The following is a 21217-nucleotide window of genomic DNA, read 5'->3' as shown; positions in this document are numbered from 1 at the left end:
AAATTAATTGGATTAAAACCAATTACGAACTCAAATTGGTCAAGTTTATGATAATACAATGCACCCTTTTTGTCCCTCATGTTCCTAGTAGCTATATCAAAATATTGGGAAATTCAATTTTCAAAAGTTCATGGATCTAATAGCAGGAACTGGACATAGTCTACAAAAGTCACAAGGAATGAAGAATATCCAAATGACAAAGCGCAAGGCACGCCCTTCAAGGTTATAGGATCAATCGGTGACAAAACATGTAATGCAACTTCTCTTCAGGACAGCGAGGTAACTTGAATTTAGTAACCATAGTCGAGTCAATTCGCAACGATTCTCTAGACGAATAGCATAACTTCTTAAAAACGCGGATATGGTAGTATTTGTAAAGAATTATAACTGGATCAAGCAAATTATAAACGGAGTATTTCAGCAACAGGTGCTCAAACATTGATTGTGCATCCTTCCCGCTAAGGATTGTATGGTGGTAAATGTCGAACAGCACTTCAGTTCTCCCCGAAAATCACTTCCTAAGTAGGCTACAACTATTTTGATGGTCTCTTCGTCTTTGTTTTTAATATCAAGTAAGTGAATTAGTGTTGTATTGAAACTCTTTTTTTAATGGCTAAGAATAAAAATGTTTGAATGAGTGCATAAAAAATGAAAACAAACCAAATATCTTGGGCTTGATAGGATAAATTATCAATTAATTAGTTAATCAATCACGCATTATATTGTATTTCCTTGTTTTATTATAAGTAAATACAGTCTAGTATAAATTAACTCGTGTAACTAGTATATAATTGACAAATAGTTTTGTGGTGTAGCCTAAACTATTATCAACTATTATCATAAGGTTCTTTAGACTACACCTGAGTGCTGGAACATTATTGAGGTTTTTCAGTTTCTGTTTATAAAACACATAAACCATCTTGCTCTTAAAAGAAAATCAGAATTAAACTACACTTAAATTGTAACTAAATCAAGTGAGTTTTGGACCCTGTTTCTTTTTTATAGGCCTATGGGAATCACAGGAGGTTGGTGGCACCTTAATTGGGAGGACGGGCTTGTGCTAATGGCTGGAATAGAATGGCTGGAATGGTTTCAAATACCATTCCATTTACTCCATTCCAGCTATTATTATGAGTAGTCCTCCCCTCTGCAGCCTCCACTGGTGGGAATTGCATGTTTGGCTTCATTCAAGCACCCTGTTATTGCCTTACGAAATAAGCAACACAATCTCACATTCAATTTGTGCAAATATGTACAAAAAGTAATTCAGCAGATTTCGTGCATTTTTGTGTGTGAAAATACACACATTTTTTGTGCAACTTAATTCGTAGGAAAATACACACTTTTGTGTGACTTCATTTATAGGAAAATACCTTTTTGGGGGGCAAACTTCCAAGCAATCTTTTTAAAGTTATTAGAGCAATGCATTTTGGTAAATGTTCTTTTACGCAGCCTTTGTATGTGTCCCACATAAAACAAACGTGTTAACAACCCAATATTGTTCATCAACCAGGTTTTATTAATGCCAATGCTGTTTTCTATGCTTGTTTTTGCTTAATACTTGTATAATGGTGCTAAGCCGCACAAAACCTGCTGAAATACTTTTTGTAGATATTTGCATGAATTGAGTGTGAGATTGTGTTGCAACAGGATAGAATAGGGCCGACATCAGCTAAAGCGGGAACATTGCCTTTAAATTTAAATTACGATGTAAAGCTGAACTTCTGTGATGCGGATTGAATAGAGCCTCTAATTTACATGTCTAGACACCCACTTGTTAAGCATAGCCTAGGTCTAATGTTGCGTTCATAACCAAGTGGGAAACTCTTCTATCATCTAACCTCTCTCACACTTTGACCTCTGACATCACCCACTAAGGAAATTACCTTGATAACAGCATTTTTGACAGTTAAATGAAAAAACAAAACATTATTTATAAAAAAATATTTAAGAATATGGCTTTTGAACACTGATTTGTTTACAAGCATAATAGCTGTAATTGTAGTTTATGGTTGACACAGCTTGTGGACAATTAGCATCCAACTGGTATTTCCAACATCACAACTGGTAATTACCACCTTTCCACTTGATTATGGATGCAGCATTACATATTCCACAAACATGGTTTATTATTCTGTGTCTAGACCAGTCTGTTTGTGTCATCATGCCACTCCGTGTCATGGCAAACAGCTGACATGATAGCACAAACATACTGTATCTGGGACCAGGCTACCGCAGAGACACAATTATGTGTGACCTGCATACTTTTGGTATGAGACAATATAAGTTTGCCGTTTGTAGTCTATTGTAGGCCTACTACATATACTCCTTGTTGCTAAAACGTAATGTGCTTGCAATTCTTTTCAGAACCATGAGGATCCTCTTCAGAAACCTACGCCTCAGTAGATGGTCCATTATCATTGGGACTGCGTTGGTGTCATTGATTGGTGTCATCTTCATGACGATGGACGTCAATGTCTCACTAACATATAGGGGAGAGCTCAGAGTGTGGCGGAAGAACCACACAGGTTGGCAATGGAACACCTCTGCCTCCACCACACCACTGCTGTCACAGCCTACTGTGGATGTTTTCAAGTGCTCCCTCAATGACAGCATGCAGAATATTCCGTCCTCTGTCCCACCTCCCCACCGTAACTTCCTCATGTATAAACACTGCAGGACATTCCCCCGCCTGCTGTCTCCAACACCCTGTGAGAATGACCTTTTTCTCCTGCTGGCCATTAAGTCCACAGCCATCCAGGTGGATCGCAGGATTGCGCTCCGGAGCACTTGGGGGAAGAGGGGATATGTTCAGGGTAAAAGGGTGAAACTGTTGTTCTTAGTAGGTAAGTCGTTAGACAGAATACAGGGATTCCTGCTGCAGCAGCTACTGGAGTGGGAGAGCAGGCAGTTTGGGGACATCCTGCAATGGGATTTTGAGGACAGTTTTTTCAACCTGACCCTGAAGGAGGTCCACTTCCTGAACTGGTTCACCTTGGAGTGCCAGTGGGCCCACTTTGTGTTCAAAGGGGACGATGACGTTTTTGTTCACACAAGCAATCTGGTTGAATATGTTAAAGGCCACAAGCCCTCTGAGCAACTCTTCGCTGGTGACATAATTTCAAGAGCCTATCCAATCCGGCACAACCAATGGAAGTACTTCATACCAGAGGAGATGTACCCCAACAAGCCATATCCTCCATACGCTGGCGGTGGGGGCTACCTGATGTCACGTCAGACTGTGCTGAGCCTGGGAGTGGCAGTGTCCAGCACTGACCTCTTCCCCATTGATGATGTCTTTGTGGGCATGTGCCTGCAGAAGATTAATGTGACGCTGACACACCACTCTGGCTTCAGAACCTTTGGGTTCCATCAGGTGGTGTCACATTTCAACCCCTGCATTTACAGGGAGATCATGCTGGTGCACAAACTGAATCCCACCGAGATGTGGACCATGTGGTCTCTACTGCAGGACACAAAGCTGAAGTGCTTTAGATTAAGGATATGAGGCATCAGGTGTTGTGTGTATCTTGCTGTACTTGTCTGTCTCACTACTGTAAAAGAAGCATTCCTTTCATAGAGAAATTATCCTTATAAATGGTCAAAAATAGCTTCCTTTCCTTCATCGATATTTCTATTTGAAGTATTCTGACATATTGGCTTTACTGTGTATTCTGTTCAGCAAAGATGGTGTACGAGCCCTACAGAGATTTGATACTTTTGACAAGGAAGTTTGTAGAATGTTTCTTGGGTTCTAGGAAGGTCGAACAGAAACCTTAAAAACAGGTCTAGTGGGTTACAGAGGTACTGATTGGTTACAAACTTAACAGGTCTAGTGTGCTGTGGGGGAAGGGGAGCTGTGGTGTACAATTATTATAAACAATCAATTGTTTGAGGGAGCAGTGATGAACTTGTCTACTATAGCTGAAATCTGTGGATTGTAAATGTATATTTAAATGTGATGTCATAATGCTTTCTGAAACATGTGGTCATTTCCAGGGTTTTGTCAGTTTCTATTCAGATGAACTTTATTGCATAGCAGGGCCCGTACTTTCTTATGAGGAAGTAGATTGTGTAAAGAAAATATAAGAGTACAAAATTAAAAGAAATACTGTAATATGAAATGTGTTTGAAGGGTAATTTCATGTGAGCTCCTGCAAATGTTTTGAGACACAATCCTTTAAAAATGTATCCATAAATTTCCTTCATTTTTGTACAGATATTCAACATTTAAAAAGTTAGGTACAAAAATGCATGAGCATTATACCATCTCTTTAAAATACTGTATCCTCTTAAATTATAATTGAATTACGCAACGTTCTTGTAAAGGCCATTTTAAAAAGAACCAAGGATTTTAAGATAGGAGATAAATAAAGTGTGTGCAGTTCTTTATGTTTGTTTAGCAGTTTCAACCTTGACCACAATCCCACTGTCCTATGAGCCCGAGGTCAGGTGTTTTTTTACTGAAAGTCAACCAGTGTTGGGTTTCACTGTTCTAACACTTTCAGTCAGCAGGAGCCAGCTATAGCCCTCTGCATACCTTTCCACCACACAACTATCACACCGACAAATTGACAAGGCAACCTTTTTAAAATTGTGTCCAATCGTAAAAAAGAACTATAGCCTCTCAACTTTGCACTCTGAAGAGGCATGTAAATTTGTGCACCTCACCACTTCCTTGTGGGTGGCACCTGTTTTTCAGCAGTCATGCAAAATGTGATAGAATGTACTGTATGTGGTTGAAAAGGTGTCTGTTGTCTGTTGGTATACTGAACAAAAATCTAAACGCGACATGTAACAATTTAATTGATTTTACTGAGTTACAGTTCATATAAGGAAATAAGTCAATTTAAATAAATTCATTAGGCCCTAATCTATGGATTTCACATGACTGGGAATACAGATATGAATCTGTTGGTCACATATACCTTTTAAAAAAAGGTAGGTGTGTGGATCAGAAAACCAGTCAGTATCTGGTGTGACCATTTGCCTCATGCAGCGTGTCATATCTCCTTTGCATAGAGTTTATCAGGCTTTAGATTGTGGCCTGTGGAATATTGTTCCACTCCTCTTCAATGGCTGTGTGAAGTTGGTGGATATTAGCGGGAACTGGAACACTCTGTTGTACACATCGAGCCAGAGCATCCCAAACATGCTCAATGGGTGACATGTCTGGTGAGTATGCAGGCCATGGAAGAACTGGGACATTTTTCAGCTACCAGGAATTGTGAACAGATCCTTGCGACATGGGGCCGTGCATTATCATGCTCGCCCACACAACGCCATACATGTGGTCTACGGTTGTGAGGCCGGTTGGACATACTGCCAAATTCTCTAAAACAATGTTGGAGGTGGAATTTTTATTCTTGAACTTATTTAGGCTTGCCATAAGAAAAGGTTTGAATCCTTATTGACTAAAGACATTTCAGATTTTCATTTTTTATGAATTTGTAAAAATTTCTGGAAACATAATTCCACTTTGACATTGAGGTATTGTGTGTAGATCAGTGACAAAATCGAAATGTTATCAATTTTAAATTCAGGAAAACAAGTATTTCCAATGTCACAACTGGTAATTACCACCATTCCACTTGGTTATGAATGCAGAATTACATTCTCAACAAACATGGTGTATTATTCTGTGGTGGAGAAAGCCCCAGAGGTAGACTGGGCACCAGTCTGTTTGTGCCATCAGGCCACCCCTTGTCATGCCAAACAGCTGACATGATAGCACAAACATATCTGGCACTAGGCTACCCCAGCGGCACAATTATGTGTGACCTGCTTACTTTTGGTATGAGACAAAATAAGTTTGCCGCTTGAAGCCTATTGTAGGCCTATTTCATATACGAGCAATTTCACAGTAAAAGAGTGACATTGACTCAAATCAAATGTTATTTACCACATGCTATAATCTGATGATGTGTGTAGTTTTAGTCAGAATTAGAACAAGGACATTTTGTTCCTTTTTAGTACGTAAGCAGGGTGCAAGTGCGAAACAAATGATAAGAGGAGCTATCAACAGACAAGCTGGACTACTGTGTTCCTTACAGGACATTCTGTCTCCACCCGTGGAGGGGAGAAACTGTTGGGCTCACAGAAAATTCTGAAATGAGTTGCAGATTAAAGAAACAATGTATCTGTATAGTGGAAAAACACAGACTGCCTGAGCAAGGCATAGTTTAACATTTGAACTTGTATGCATGTGCGAAGGATACCTACTGTTTGTGTGTATGTATGTGCGTAGGATATCTACTGTTTGTGTGGAAGTATGTGCCCAGCTATAAAATGGATGTCTTTGTATAATGTTCTTCTCGTGAATAAACTACTATCTTTTTGCATAAGCTGAGTCTTTGACTAATTATTATTAAACCCATGGTCTTACAGATCTCGGGGATTGGTCAGAGCTATTGATTGTCAGTTATTATCATTGGGATTGAAAATTCTCGTGACAGCGTCTTTCCTATATCAGTTGCTCGAGAGGAAGTAAACCGCTCAGGGATTTCACCATGCGGTCATTGGTGACTTTAAAACAGTTACAGAGTGATAGGAGAAAACTGAGGATGGATCAACAACATTGTAGTTACTCCACAATACTAACATAAATGAAAGAGTGAAAAGAAGGAAGCCTGTACAGCAACAATGCACAAGGAAGTAACACTGCAAATAATGTGGCAAAGGAATTAACTTTCTGTCCTGAATACAAAGTGTTGTGTTTGGGGCTAATCCAATCCAACACATTACTGAGTACCACTCTCCATATTTTCAAGCATAGTGGTACAGTAGCTGCATCATGTTAGGGATGTGAATACTTACAGTACCAGTCAAAGGTTTGGACACACCTACTCATTCAAGGGGTTTTCTTTATTTTTTATGAGCAATGTACATTAGACTGGTGGAAATCTGTCCTTTGGTCCGATGATTCGAAATTTGAGATTTTTGGTTCCAACCACTGTGTCTTTGTGGGATGCAGTGTAGGTGAACGGATGATCTCTGCATGTGTGGATCCCCCCGTGATGCATGGAGGAGGTGGTGTGAGGGTGCTTTGCTGGTGACAATGTCTGTGATTTATTTAGAATTCAAGGCACACGTACCCAGCATGGCTATCACAGCATTCTGCAGTGATACTTGGGCTTATTGGGACTATCGTTTGTTTTTCAACAGGACAATGACCCAACATACCTCCAGGCTGTGTAAGGGGTATTTGACCAAGGAGAGTGATGGAGTGCTGCATCAGAGGACCTGGCCTCCACAATCACCCGACCTCAACCCAATTGAGATGGTTTGGGATGAGTTGGACCTCAGAGTGAAGGAAAAGCAGCCAACAAGTGCCCAGCATATGTGGGAACTCCTTCAAGGCTGTTGGAAAAGCATTCCAGGTGAAGGCGGTTGAGAGAATGCCAAGTGTGTGCAAAGCTGTCATCAAGGCAAGGGTGGTTACTTTGAAGAATCTCAAATATAACATATTTGATTTAACACTTTTTTTATTACTACAAGATTCCATGTGTTATTTCATAGTTTTGATGCCTTCATTATTATTCTACAATGTAGAAAATGGTGAAAATATAGAAAAACACTTGAATGTGTGTTTAAACCTTTGACTGGTACTGTATATAGTGTGTATATATAGTATTGTGAGTATGCAGTCAGTGCAAGATAGGGTCAATGCGGATAGTCACGGTAAAATTTAATTAACTAATTAGAAGACTCCGAATTTTTGGTTTAAGATACATAAATTAACAAAAATCAATGATTGCAAAGTTAAACAAACCATACAATTTCAACAAACTTCACAAAAACACATCTACTTGAAGAACAGTGCAGATCCAAAGTTTGGTAACAGAATGACAGCACATTCTGTTACCAAACGTTTTTGTAAAATTCTCAGTGGACATTGTTAAAAGTACAGTAGTCCTTGTGCATAGTTGTATGGTTTGTGCTGAGCCTAGTAGTGGCAGTGTCCAGCACTGACCTCTTCCCCATTGATGATGTCTTTGTGGGCATGTGCCTGCAGAAGATTAATGTCACACTGACACACCACTCTGGCTTCAGGACCTTTGGGTTCCGTCAGGTGGTCACACTTCAACCCCTGCATTTACAGGGAGATCATGTTTACGTGCTGCTGTGTGTTTTGTTGCTAACTTTACTTTGCTACCTGACAACTTTACGGTTTTTACTTTTTAATTACAGTTTATAATATATTTTTTTTCCCTCACGCAATTATATATTTTTTCAATCAACTTTTTCGCTCCGGACGCTTTATCTGGACTTGGTTCGTCAGGACCTCCCCCAGCCGAAGCTAAGAAGTAACATTAACATGATGCCTTCTTTTTTCAGTCGCTGTACCCATAATATACAGGAGAACGATCGCCCTACGGCGAGGATAGCTGTGCTGCAAGCCCAGCTTCAGACGCAATCGTTAGGCATGGGTAATTTCAGTGTAGGAAAGGATGAAACAGCGTCTGTGCCACCAGTAAGAACAGATAGTAGTATAAATCCCCTCGCACGGTCCCCGCAGCCGGACAACTTTCTCATGGCTTCTGGGGGGAAATGCTGTAGGATAGCTCAACCGGTGTCGCTCATTCAGCCGACAGAAACTTTCAACCAGTTCTCCCCATTAAGCAGCGAGTCGGAGTCTGAGGCCCAGCCTTCTCTGGTCTCCACTCCTCCCGTTACGGGGTCTGAGACGCCAAAGCCTCCCACCATTAGCTCTGACAAATTGAAAACCCTAGTCATTGGCGACTCCATTACCCGCAGTATTAGACATAAAATGAATCATCCAGAGATCATACACTGTTTACCAGGGGGCAGGGCTACCGACGTTAAGGCTAATCTGAAGATGGTGCTGGCTAAAGCTAAAACTGGCGAGTGTAGAGAGTTATCAACGTCGGCACCAACGATGTTAGGATGAAACAGTCAGAGGTCATCAAGCGCAACATAGCTTCAGCGTGTAAATCAGCTAGAAAGATGTCGGCATTGAGTAATTGTCTCTGGCTCCCTCCCAGTTAGGGGGAGTGAAGAGCTCTACAGCAGAGTCTCACAACTCAATCACTGGTTGAAAACTGGTTTCTGCCCCTCCCAAAAGATAGAATTTGTAGATAATTTGCCCTCTTTCTGGGACTCACTCACAAACAGGAACAAGCCTGGCCTGTTGAGGAGTGACAGACTCCATTCTAGCTGGAGGGGTGCTCTCATCTTATCTGAGAACATTGATAGGGCTCTAACTCCCCTAGCTCCACAATGAAATAGGGTGCAGGCCAGGCAGCCTGCCAGCTTAGTGGAGTCTGCCACTAGCACAGTCAGTGTAGTCAGCTTAGCTATCCCCATTGAGACCGTGTCTGTGCCTCGACCTAGGTTGGGCAAAATTAAACATGGTGGTGTTCGCTTTAGCAATCTCACTGGAATAAAGACCTCCTCCATTCCTTCCACTATTGAAAGAGATCGTGATTCCTCACATCTCAAAATAGGTCTACTTAATGTTAGATCCCTCACTTCCAAGGCAGTTATAGTCAATGAACTAATCACTGATCATAATCTTGATGTGATTGGCCTGACTGAAACATGGCTTAAGCCTGATTAATTTACTGTGTTAAATGAGGCCTCACCTTCTGGTTACACTAGTGACCATATCCCCCGCGCATCCCGCAAAGGCGGAGGTGTTGCTAACATTTACGATAGCAACTTTCACGAAAAACATTTGTCACAAGAAACTAGCTCCCTGGTATACAGAAAATACCCGAGCTCTGAAGCAAGCTTCCAGAAAATTGGAACGGAAATGGCGCCATACCAAACTGGAAGTCTTCCGACTAGCTTGGAAAGACAGTATCGAAGAGCCCTCACTGCCGCTCGATCATCCAATTTTTCCAACTTAATTGAGGAAAATAAGAACAATCCAAAATGTATTTTTGATACTGTCGCAAAGCTAACTAAAAAGCAGCATTCCCCAAGAGAGGATGGCTTTCACTTCAGCAGTAATAAATTCATGAACTTCTTTGAGGAAAAGATCATGATCATTAGAAAGCAAATGACGGACTCCTGTTTAAATCTGAGTATTGCTCCAAAGCTCAGTTGTCCTGAGTCTGCACAACTCTGCCAGGACCTAGGATCAAGGGAGACACTCAAGTGTTTTAGTACTATATCTCTTGACACAATGATGAAAATAATCATGGCCTCTAAACCTTCAAGCTGCATAAGGGACCCTATTCCAACTAAACTACTGAAAGAGCTGCTTCCTGTGCTTGGCCCCCCTATGTTGAACAGAATAAATGGCTCTCAATCCACCAGATGTGTACCAAACTCACTAAAAGTGGCAGTTTTCACCTTTATTTAACTAGGCAAGTCAGTTAAGAACAAATTCTTATTTTCAATGACGGCCTAGGAACAGTGGGTTAACTGCCTTGTTCAGGGGCAGAACAAAAGATTTGTACCTTGTCAGCTCTGGGATTTGATCTTACAACCTTTCAGTTACTAGTCCAACGCTCTAACCACTAGGCTACGCTGCCACCCCACTAAATAATAAGTAATAATAAAATAAATAGCAATAAATCCTCTCTTGAAAAAGCCAAATCTTGACCCAGAAAATATTTTAAAAACTATCGGCCTATATCGAATCTCCCATTCCTCTCAAATATATAAAAAAAGCTCATCTCACTGCCTCTTGAAGACAAACAGCGTATACGAAATGCTTCAGTCTGGTTTTAGACCCCATCATAGCACTGAGACTGCACTTGTGAAGGTGGTAAATTACCTTTTAATGGCATCAGACCGAGGCTCTGCATCTGTCTTCGTGCTCCTAGACCTTAGTGCTGCTTTTGATACCATCGATCACCACATTCTTTTGGAGAGATTGGAAACCCAAATTGGTCTACACGGACAAGTTCTGGCCTGGTTTAGACCTTATCTGTCGGAAAGATATGTTTGTCTCTGTGGATGGTTTGTCCTCTGAGAAATCAACTGTACATTTCGGTGTTCCTCAAGGTTCCGTTTTAGGACCACTATTGTTTTCACTATATGTTTTACCTCTTGGGGATGTCATTCAGAAACATAATGTTAACTCTCACTGCTATGTGGATGACACACAGCTGTACATTTCAATGAAACATGGTGAAGCCCCAAAATTGCCATCACCTGGTGAAGCCTGTGTTTCAGACATAAGGAAGTCGATGGCTGCAAACTTTCTACTTTTAAACTCAGACAAAACAGAGATGCTTGTTCTAGAAACAAAGAGATCTTCTGTTGAATCTGACAATTAATCTCGATGGTTGTACAGTCGTCACAAATAAAACTGTGAAGGACCTCGGCGTTACTCTGGACCCTGATCTCTCTTTTGACGAACACATCAAGACTGTTTCAAGGACAGCTTTTTTCCATCTACGTAACATTGCAAAAATCAGAAACTTTCTGTCCAAAAAGAATGCAGAAAAATGAATCCATGCTTTTGTCACTTCTAGGTTAGACTACTGCAATGCTCTACTTTCCGGCTACCTGGATAAAGCACTAAATAAACTTCAGTTAGTGCTAAATACGGCTGCTAGAATCCTGACTAGAACCAAACAATTTGATCATATTACTCCAGTGCTAGCCTCCCTATACTGGCTTCCTGTTTGGCAAGGGCTGATTTCAAGGTTTTACTGCTAACCTACAAAGCATTACATGGGCTTGCTCCTACCTATCTTTCCGATTTGGTCCTGCTGTACATACCTACACGTACGCTACGGTCACAAGACGCAGGCCTCCTAATTGTCCCTAGAATTTCTAAGCAAACAGCTGGAGGCAGGGCTTTCTCCTATAGAGCTCCATTTCGATGGAATGGTCTGCTTACCCATGTGAGCGATGCAGACTCGGTCTCAACCTTTAAGTCTTTACTGAAGACTCATCTCTTCAGTATGTCCTATGATTGAGTGTAGTCTGGCCCAGGAGTGTGAAGGTGAACGGAAAGGCACTGGAGCAACGAACCACCCTTGCTGTCTCTGCCTGGCTGGTTCCCCTCTCGCCACTGGGATTCTCTGCCTCTAACCCTATTACAGGGGCTGAGTCACTGGCCTACTGGTGCTCTTCTATGCCGTCCCTAGGTGGGTTGAGTCACTGACGTGGTCTTCCTGTCTGGGGTTATATCTGGAGTATTTCTCCTGTCTTATCTGGTGTCCTGTGTGAATTTAAGTAAGCTCTCTCTAATTCTCTTTCTCTCTCTCGGGGGACCTGAGCCCTAGGACCATGCCTCAGGACTACCTGGCTTGCTGTCCCCAGTCCACCTGGCCGAATACTATTATTTGACCATGTTGGTAATTTATGAACATTTGTACATCTTGGCCATGTTCTGTTATAATCTCCACCCGGCACAGCCAGAAGAGGACTGACCACCCCTCATAGCCTGATTCCTCTCTAGGTTTCAGCCTTTCTATGGTGTTTTTCCTACCCACCATGCTTCTACACCTGCATTGCTTGCTGTTTGGGGTTTAGGCTGGGTTTCTGGACAGCACTTTGAGATATCAGCTGATCTAAGAAGGGCTATATAAATCAAATTGATTTGATCATGCTGGTGCACAAACTGAATCCCACCGAGATGTGGATTATGTGGTCTCTACTGCAGGACACAAATCTGAAGTGCTTTAGATTAAGGATATGAGGCATCAGGTGGTCTGTCTCACTACAGTAAAATAAGCATTCCTTTCATAGAGAAATTACCCTTATCGTCAAAAGTAAGGTCCTTTCACATGAGCTCCTGCAAAAAACTTTAATTCATCCATAAATTTCATTTGATTTTTGTACAGATATTCAACATTCAAAAAGTTAGGTACAGAAATTCATAAGCATTATACCATCTGTTTACAATATTTTATTCTCTTAAATGATAATTTAATTAAGAAATATTCTTGTAAAGGCCACTTAAAAAAGAACCAAGGATTTTAAACAGAGGAGAAATAGAGTGTGTGCAGTCCTTTAGGTTTGTTTAGCAGTTTCAACCTTGACCACGATCCCACTGTCCCATTCGGCCAAGGTCAGGTCTTTTTTACTGAAAGTCAACCAGTGTTGGGTTTCACTGTTCCAACACGTCCAGGCAGCAGGAGCCAGCCATGCTCCTCTGCATACCTTTCACCACACAATTATCACACAGACAAGGCAACATTTTTCAAAGTATAAAGTATGCTCAAGCTTAAAAAAATAAACTATAGCCTCTCATCTTATGCACACTGAAGAGGATAGCAACAAACAAACCGTGGATTTTATTTCAAGACAAGTCCTTTACAATTACCAATTAAAACCTTTTATCACAATACATATGCATTCCTGCCCCTTTTCCCAGTAAATAATGTGAACATAGTGTGGGTGGAGATAATTACATTTGTTGTTTTGAGAAAACCTTCTCCCATAAGAGCGCTTAGGGGCTTGAGCAAGACACTTTCTCCACAGACAAACATGTGGACAAACCCATACAGTAGAGAACTCCATGTGAATTTGATTTATGTGCAAAATTTGAGCTTGTGCCAAAGATGGCCCTCGAAGGCTTTAGATTAGAAGGTCTGGTCATCGTTACAGGACTCAGTGCAGTGGCCAAAGGCCTCACAGATGTCACAATAAGCCCTCTCCTCATCCTTACTGCCGTGGTAGGTGGTGTGGGGTGGGGAGTCCGGCATCTGCATCTGAGTGGGACAGTCTTCTGTATCATGGAGGTCGAAGCAGTCACAAATGTCACAGAAGAGCCTTGGTGGGACCTTCTTTTTGGAGGGGCCTTTGTTAAAACTGCTGAGAAGATGGTGGGAGACATACAGGGTCAGGGTGTGAGCATGTACAGTAAACTAGACAAATGGATAAGTACTTAACGGGGGAGGGGACAAACTAAGACTGATGAAATGTTAAGATAGAAATAATGCTTCATGCTCTGAACTAGCTTCATGAAATTAACAAAATAAAAAAGCATGAGGTTAGTGTGGGCTTCAACTTGTCTGACTCAGGGTTACAGTTTAAGAGCATCGGAGAAGGCTGACCTGTCATAGTTGTCAAGCTCGCTTGCATTATTCCCATTGAGGGCAGCCTCTGCCATCTTCTCCAGCTTGCCCTTAAGTTCCTCATTCTTCTTCTGCAGGTCCACGATAACCGAGTTCAGGAACTCAATCTGTCCCAGACAAGACGGGATATCACGGACATTGCAACAGTTCAGTAAAAAATAAATGTGACATGTAACTTAGAACTATTGAACACATGAACAACAGGTCATCCAACTGTATACACATCTCATTGAGTGCCAATATCACACAAGTAGTTAGTAAATTCACCCCTTTCCCCAACCCACCATGCTACAAGAACAGTGAACGACAACCTTCAATGTGCTTGGCCAGTTCCTATGTAGTGAAAACAAACCCACATCCTGGCTTGAGCATGGGAAAGGGTAATGAGAGCGACTCTGGATCATCCATCATGAGAAATTGTGGCATCAAGGCATGTCAATTTGCTGGAAAGCATACTCTGATAAATGTCCTGTATGAATAGGATATGAGGTCCTTTCTTTGAATCCCTGAAAGCTATTGTAAATAAATCCTTTGAAGTTTTTTGCAGAGGTTTTAGTCCCACAATTTTACATACAACTAAGATGTTTGGGGCAGTATTTCTCAAGTGAAAACATTTGCATAGAAACAAGTAGTCTCTCATTGAATGACAACAAACAATTGAAGAATGCCTAATGTTGACCACCAACAAAGGGGCATATATGTCAGCTTCAGAACTTCGGCTTGCCTCAAGAAAATAACACAAATGGCAAAAAAACCCCTCCTTGCCGAAGACCAAAACGCCACAAAATGTTGTCAGAATATACACGGGAGTGTACAAAACACCTGCTCTTTCCATGACACACAATGAACAGGTGAATCCAGGTGAATGCTATAATCCCTTATTATAAGAATGCTATAATCCCTTGTCATCTGTTAAATCCACTTCAAAACGGTGTAGATGAATGATAGGAGACGGATTAAAGAAGGATTTTTAAGCTGAGACAAGTAAAACATGGATTCCGCATGTGTCATTCAAAGAGTGAATGGGAAAGAAAATATTTAAGTGCCTTTGAACAGGGTATGGTAGTAGGTGCCAGGTGCACCGGTTTGTCAAGTGTGTCAAGAACTGCAAAGCTGCTGGGTTTCTCACGCTCAACAGTTTCCTTTGTGAATCAAGAATGGTCCACTACCCAAAGGACATCTGGCCAACTTGACAACTGTGGGAAGCATTCGAGTCAACATGGGCCAGTATCCCTGTGGAACACTTGACACCTTGAGTCCATGCCCTGACAAATTGAGGCTTGAAACCGTTTAGAATGGGAAATATGCGGACGCCTTTAGGAGACGACCAGAAATGTAAATCAACAGGAACATTCAGGAATTATTTTTCAGAACATAGAACAGCACAGACAGAACAGGAACCGAGGGGAAATCTACAGACTAATAGACATGCATGAGTGGAGCTGATGAAAAACAGTAACAAACCGCTGCCTGATTTCCGGGTAGCATGGCCAACATCAGTGACAGAGGAGGAAGGAGGTAAATGAGGAAGTGGAGATGGAGGAGACAAAACAGATCAAAATTAGGACCCACCTAATAGCAGACAATAGTTTCAAGTCATCACTGACAGATGGAAAAATACTAAAACAACCTAAGAGAAAATAGTGGGTAGGCAGCATTACAGCTTCATCACTGTTCAACCTCTGACAAACCTATTCAAAGCCTGTGACAGTAAGTTAAGGGATAAAGGCAGATCTACATGGTAAGCAACTTCAGTGCTCATTATTGTTTTTGGTTAAAGCTGTTTGAGGCATCTCAGCACACCTGTGATAAAACAGCTTCCTAAATCAATTGTCAGAGGTTCTCCAGTGAGTTGAAATAAATTCTGTACACTGCCAGTCATGGACTTTGCAGACATTGACATGAGCAAAATTGCATTCATTTAGAGGGAATTTCCATACCACTGATCGTATGAAAGTTGCCATTGTCAAAGTACGCTAAGCAACCACAGCATGTCATATGGCAATAGTATGGAACCGTAACTTAAATTAATGCACAAGTTTGACTTAGGTTAGGTGCTTCTTACACACAATCTTGCCAAACACACAATGCAACACTGTACATATCAATAAATAACCCACTGAATGACATACCCAAGCGGTCTCTTATTCACCAATTTTTGCTAAATTGGTCCATTATAAATGTATACCTGGCTTTCTGCAGTCTCCTTGTTCTCCCTTAGTTGATCCAGAGCTGCGTCACCTGAAGGGAAAACATGCATATAAGGCATTCAGTGACAGTGAAGTTCAATCTGTAGACATGAGTTAAGCGTCAACTACCCAGTCATACCTGAGGAGCTGGTAACAGTATCCTGTCCTCCTGAAAGGCTCTTCTCCAGGCTCTGAATATGCTCCTGCAGCTGTGCCTTGTCCTTCTCCAGTAACTGGATAGTAAACTTCAGTGTCTTCGCTATGGCGCTCTCCCCACGCAGCACTGATAACTGCTCAGAGGTAAAAAAATAATAAAAAATACAAATGTCTTATACATTAGACAATGGCTATACAGTTGAAGTCGGAAAATTACATGCACTTAGCTTGGAGTCATTAAAACTCGTTTTTCAACCACTCCACAAATGTCTCGTTAACAAACTATAGTTTTGGCAAGTCGGTTAAGACATCTACTTTGTGCATGACACAAGTAATTTTTCCAACAATTGTTTACAAACATATTATTTCACTTAATCACAATTCCAGTGGGTCAGAAGTTTACATACACTAAGTTGACTGTGCCTTTAAACAGCTTGGAAAATTGCAGATAATGATGTCATGGCTTTAGAAGCTTCTGATAGGCTAATTGACATCATATGACTCAATTGGAGGTGTACCTGTAGATGTATTTCAAGGCCTACCCTCAAACTCAGTGCCTCTTTGCTTGACATCATGGGAAAATCTAAAGAAATCAGCCAAGATCTCAGAAAAAAAATTATAGACCTCCACAAGTCTATAACTGTTTGGCCATAATGACCATCCTTATGTTTGGAGGAAAAAAGGGGAGGCTTGCAAGTCAAAGAACACCATCTCAACCGTGAAGCACGGGGGTGGCATCGTGTTGTGGGGGTGCTTTGCTGCAGGAGGGTCTGGTGCACTTCACAAAATAGATGGCATCGTGAGGTAGGAAAATTATGTGGATATATTGAAGCAACATCTCCAGACATCAGTCAGGAAGTTAAAGCTTGGTCGCAAATGGATTTTCCAAATAGACAATGACCCCAAGCATACTTCCAAAGTTGTGGCAAAATGGCTTGAGGACAACAAAGTCAAGATATTGGAGTGGCCATCACTAAGCCCTGACCTTAATCCTATAGAACATTTTTGGGCAGAACTGAAAAAGTGTGTGTGTGAGCAAGGAGACCTACAAACCTGACTCAGTTACACCAGCTCTGTCAGGAGGAATGGGCCAAAATTCACCCAACTTATTGTGGAAAGCTTGTGGAAGGCTACCCGAAACATTTCACCCAAGTTAAACAATTTAAAGGCAATGCTACCAACTACTAATTGAGTGTATGTAAACTTGTGCCCCACTGGGAATGTGATGAAATAAAAGCTGAAATAAATCATTCTCTCTACTATTATTCTGACATTTCACATTCTTAAAATAAAGTGGTGATCCTAACTGACCTAAAGACAGGGATTTTTTTACTAGGATTAAATGTCAGGAATTGGGAAAAACGGAGTTTAAATGTATTTGGCTAAGGTGTATGTAAACTGACTTCAACTGTATATACACTGAAGAAAAATATAAACGCAAAATGTAACAACTTAAAAAAATACTTTGTCCCTAATCTATTCTCTAAAATGATATTGGAGGCAGATTATGGTAGAGAAATGAACATTCAATTATCTGGCTCCGCTGGACATTCTTGTAGTCAGCATGCCAATTGAACACTCCCTTGAGACATCTGTGGCATTGTGTGACCAAACTGCACATTTTAGAGTGCCTTTTCTTGGCCACCTGTGTAATGAACATGCTGTTTAATCAGCTTCTTGATATGCCACACCTATCAGGTGGATGGATTATCTTGGCAAAAGAGAAATGCTCACTAACAGGGACGTAAACAAATTAGTGCACAGAATTTGAGAGAAATAAGCTGTGTGTGTGTATGGAACATTTTGGGGATCTTTAATTTCAAACATGGGACCAACACAATATTTTTGTGTTTATATTTTTGTTCAGTGTATTATACAAATGCTGAAAAACAATGTACTGAAGTCTTAATGAACTCAAGTTCTAATAAGACAAGTCCAATGCTTTTTGGCTTAGAATTAGTGCCAGGGAGCCTGCCATGAGGCTAGGGAATTAAAATGTCTAGAAATAGGGAAGAGCACCAATTCTTACCTCACTCATCAGGGTCTCCAGCTCCTGATCCTTCTCAGAGATTAAGGCGCTGTTTTTATGGATGGATTTCTGGAGGAAGGCTTTCTCTTCATCTAACTTTTTCTTCATTGTGGTCTCTCTGTCAAAGGCAAAACAGAATTATGATTATAGTCATAATAGTTTAACCACTCCAAAAGGGAATAGTGAAGCATTGACCATGCATAATCTGAGTGAACTCTAATGTCTACTGGAGTACCACCAGCAGCCGACTGGTTTCTTAAGTTCGGTTAAAAAGGTGCACCATGAAGAAATCCCTCCGCCATTTCCTGGTTGTAAAAATTCTAATAGTTTGCCTAATTTCAGTTTGTGACAAAACAAGCTAGTGTAGAGAATCATTGAACCATCTAAACAGCTGTGAAATGTATTTTCCATAACAAAAAATATTGTATTTTCAGCTGTTTGAAGCTCATGTACAAAACAAAATAAAAGACTAAAAAAAACTCAACTTAATGGGAAGCATCTTAATAGTGCACATAGAACAGTTTTACCGCTTCTTAGACTTGCTTTCAAAGAGAATGACAGATCTATAACTCACATTTCTATGTGAATTTGGTCAGGTCGCCCAAAACGTTGCTGCTTGAAACTCCATCTTTATATATACACATAGAATGGTGCTTGTGAAACTTTAAATTCAGAAGCATGGAATAAAAAGGTTTAAAGTCCCCCCTCCCCCACAGTGACCGTACGTACATCCCAACCAGAAGCCATGGATTACCGGCAACATCTGCACCGAGCTAAAGGCTAGAGCTGCCGCTTTCAAGGAGCAGGACACTAATACGGACGCTTATAAGAAATCCCGCTATGCCCTCAGAATAACCATCAAACAGGCAAAGCATTAATACAATCCTACTACACCGGCTCTAACGCTTGTCGGATGTGGCAGGGCTTGCAAACTGTTACGGACTACAAAGCGAAACCCAGCAGCGAGTTGCCCAGTGACGCGAGCCTATCAGACAGGATAAATGCCTTTTATGCTTGCTTCGAGGCAAACACTGAAGCATGCATGAGAGCGTCAGCTGTTCCGGACAACCTTGTGAACACGCTCTCCATAGCCGATGTGAGCAAGACCTTTAAACAGGTCAACGAATAGGTCCAACAGACCCATTACCAGAACGTGTACTCCGAGCATGCGCGGACCAACTGGCAAGTGTCTTCACTGACATTTTCAACATCTCCCAGACCGAGTCTGTAATACCTACAAGCAGACCACCATAGTCCCTGTCGGTAGCCATGAAGTGCTTTGAAAGGCTTGTCATGGCTCACATCAAAATACCATGATCCCGGAAACCCTAGATCCACTCCAATTCGCATACCACCTGAACAGATCCACAGATTAAGCAGGAGCGGGTCGAGAGCTTCAAGTTCCTTGGTATCCACATCAACAAACTATCATGGTCCAAACACTCCAAGAAAGTTGTGAAGAGGGCACGACAATGCCTTTTCCCCCTCAGGAGACTGGAAAGATTTGTCATGGGTCCCCAGATCTTCAAAAGATTATACAGCTGCACCATCGAGAGCATGCTGACCGGTTGCATCCATGCCTGGAATGGCAACTGCTCGGCAAACTGACTAAGGCGCTGAAGCCAGTACATCACTGAGGCCAAGCCTCCTGCCATGCAGGACCTATATACTAGGGGTGTCAGAGGAAGGCCCAAAACATTGTCTAAGACGCAAGTCATAGACTGTTCCCTCTGCTAACGCACAACAAGTGGTATCGGAGTGCTTGCCTTGCGGGAAGTGCGGTCAAAAAGGCTCCTTAACTTCTCTAGGGTATGTGGGACGCTAGCGTCCCATCTGGCCAACATCCAGTGAGATTGCAGAGCGCCAAATTCAAATACAGAAATACTCATAAAAATTCAGAAAACAAAAACATATTTTACAGAGGTTTAAAGATTAACTTCTTGTGAATCCAACCACAGTGTTAGATTAAAAAAACAATTTACGGCGAAAGCATACCTTATGATTATTTGAGAACATAGCCCAGTTGACAAATTATTGCCAAGCAGAAGCATTACAAAAAAAATCTAATCAAATTAATCCCTTACCTTTGATGATCTTCATATGGTTGCACTCAAAATACATTAATTTACTCAATAAATGTTCTTTTTGTTCGATAAACTCTTTATATCCAAAAACCTCAGTTTTGTTCACGCGTTTTCTTCAGTAATCCGCAGACCAAACAGGCAGACAAAAAAAATCCAAATTCCGTAAAGTTCATAGAAACATGTAAAACAATGTTTATATTCAATCCTCAGGTTGTTTTTAGCCTAAATGACCTATAATATTTCAACGTCGTCAATATAAAAGGTAAACAAGAAATCGGGATTGCGCATGAAAAAGCTCTGTGACACGTCGGGGTCCACTCATTTAGACTGCTCTTACTCCCTCATTTATAAGAATACAAGCCTGAAACAATTTCTAAAGACTGTTGACATCTAGAGTGGAAGGCATAGGAACTGCAAATTGAGTCCTAGTCAATGGATACTGTAATGGCATTGAATAGAAAACTACAAAACCAAAATAAAAAATATTTCCTCAATGGATTTCGCCTGCCAAATCAGTTATGTTATACTCACAGATATTATTTTAACAAATTTTCTATCAAATAGTACCATGCATATGCATATCCTAGCTTCTGGGTCTGAGTAACAGGCAGTTTACTTTGGGCACGCTTTTCATCCGAACGTGAAAATACTGCCCCTTAAAACCTCTTTGGGCTAAGGGCTTGTAAGAAACATTTCACTTTATTGTTGCATTGTTGCTGTTGTATTCGGCGCATATGACAAATCAAATTTGAA

General features: G+C 41.1%; 2 protein-coding genes across 8 annotated transcripts in view; one reads left to right on the top strand and one right to left on the bottom strand.

The window, feature by feature from the left end:
* The first annotated feature begins 120 nt into the window (after positions 1-120).
* Positions 121-4124, top strand: LOC112262877 (N-acetyllactosaminide beta-1,3-N-acetylglucosaminyltransferase 4). 2 transcript variants are annotated; one of them, XM_024438698.2, is made up of 2 exons: positions 121-279; positions 2368-4124. In XM_024438698.2, exons 1-2 carry the CDS (start codon positions 254-256, stop codon positions 3506-3508), a joined length of 1167 nt encoding a protein of 388 aa, XP_024294466.1. In that variant the 5' UTR covers positions 121-253; the 3' UTR covers positions 3509-4124. The 2 variants fall into 2 exon arrangements, with proteins under 2 accessions (XP_024294466.1, XP_024294467.1); XM_024438699.2 differs by having other exon boundaries at positions 255-572.
* An 8595-nt stretch (positions 4125-12719) lies between these two features.
* Positions 12720-21217, bottom strand: part of clip1a (CAP-GLY domain containing linker protein 1a) — a 60484-nt gene continuing 51986 nt past the window's right edge. For 3 of the 6 annotated variants that reach the window (XM_024438692.2, XM_024438696.2, XM_024438697.2), the window contains 6 exons: positions 18381-18498; positions 16335-16485; positions 16195-16247; positions 15471-15476; positions 13986-14113; positions 12720-13743 (listed from right to left, as the gene is read on the bottom strand). In XM_024438692.2, the coding sequence (XP_024294460.1) occupies positions 13512-13743; positions 13986-14113; positions 15471-15476; positions 16195-16247; positions 16335-16485; positions 18381-18498 (688 nt within the window). In that variant the 3' untranslated portion in view covers positions 12720-13511. The remainder of the gene's footprint in view (positions 13744-13985; positions 14114-15470; positions 15477-16194; positions 16248-16334; positions 16486-18380; positions 18499-21217) is intronic. The other 3 variants (XM_024438695.2, XM_024438693.2, XM_024438694.2) reach the window with 3 other exon arrangements.

The sequence above is a fragment of the Oncorhynchus tshawytscha genome, linkage group LG12, assembly GCF_018296145.1.
Source record: "Oncorhynchus tshawytscha isolate Ot180627B linkage group LG12, Otsh_v2.0, whole genome shotgun sequence".
In the NCBI taxonomy this organism is placed as follows: domain Eukaryota; kingdom Metazoa; phylum Chordata; class Actinopteri; order Salmoniformes; family Salmonidae; genus Oncorhynchus; species Oncorhynchus tshawytscha.
This window is presented reverse-complemented; position numbering and strand designations above follow the sequence as displayed.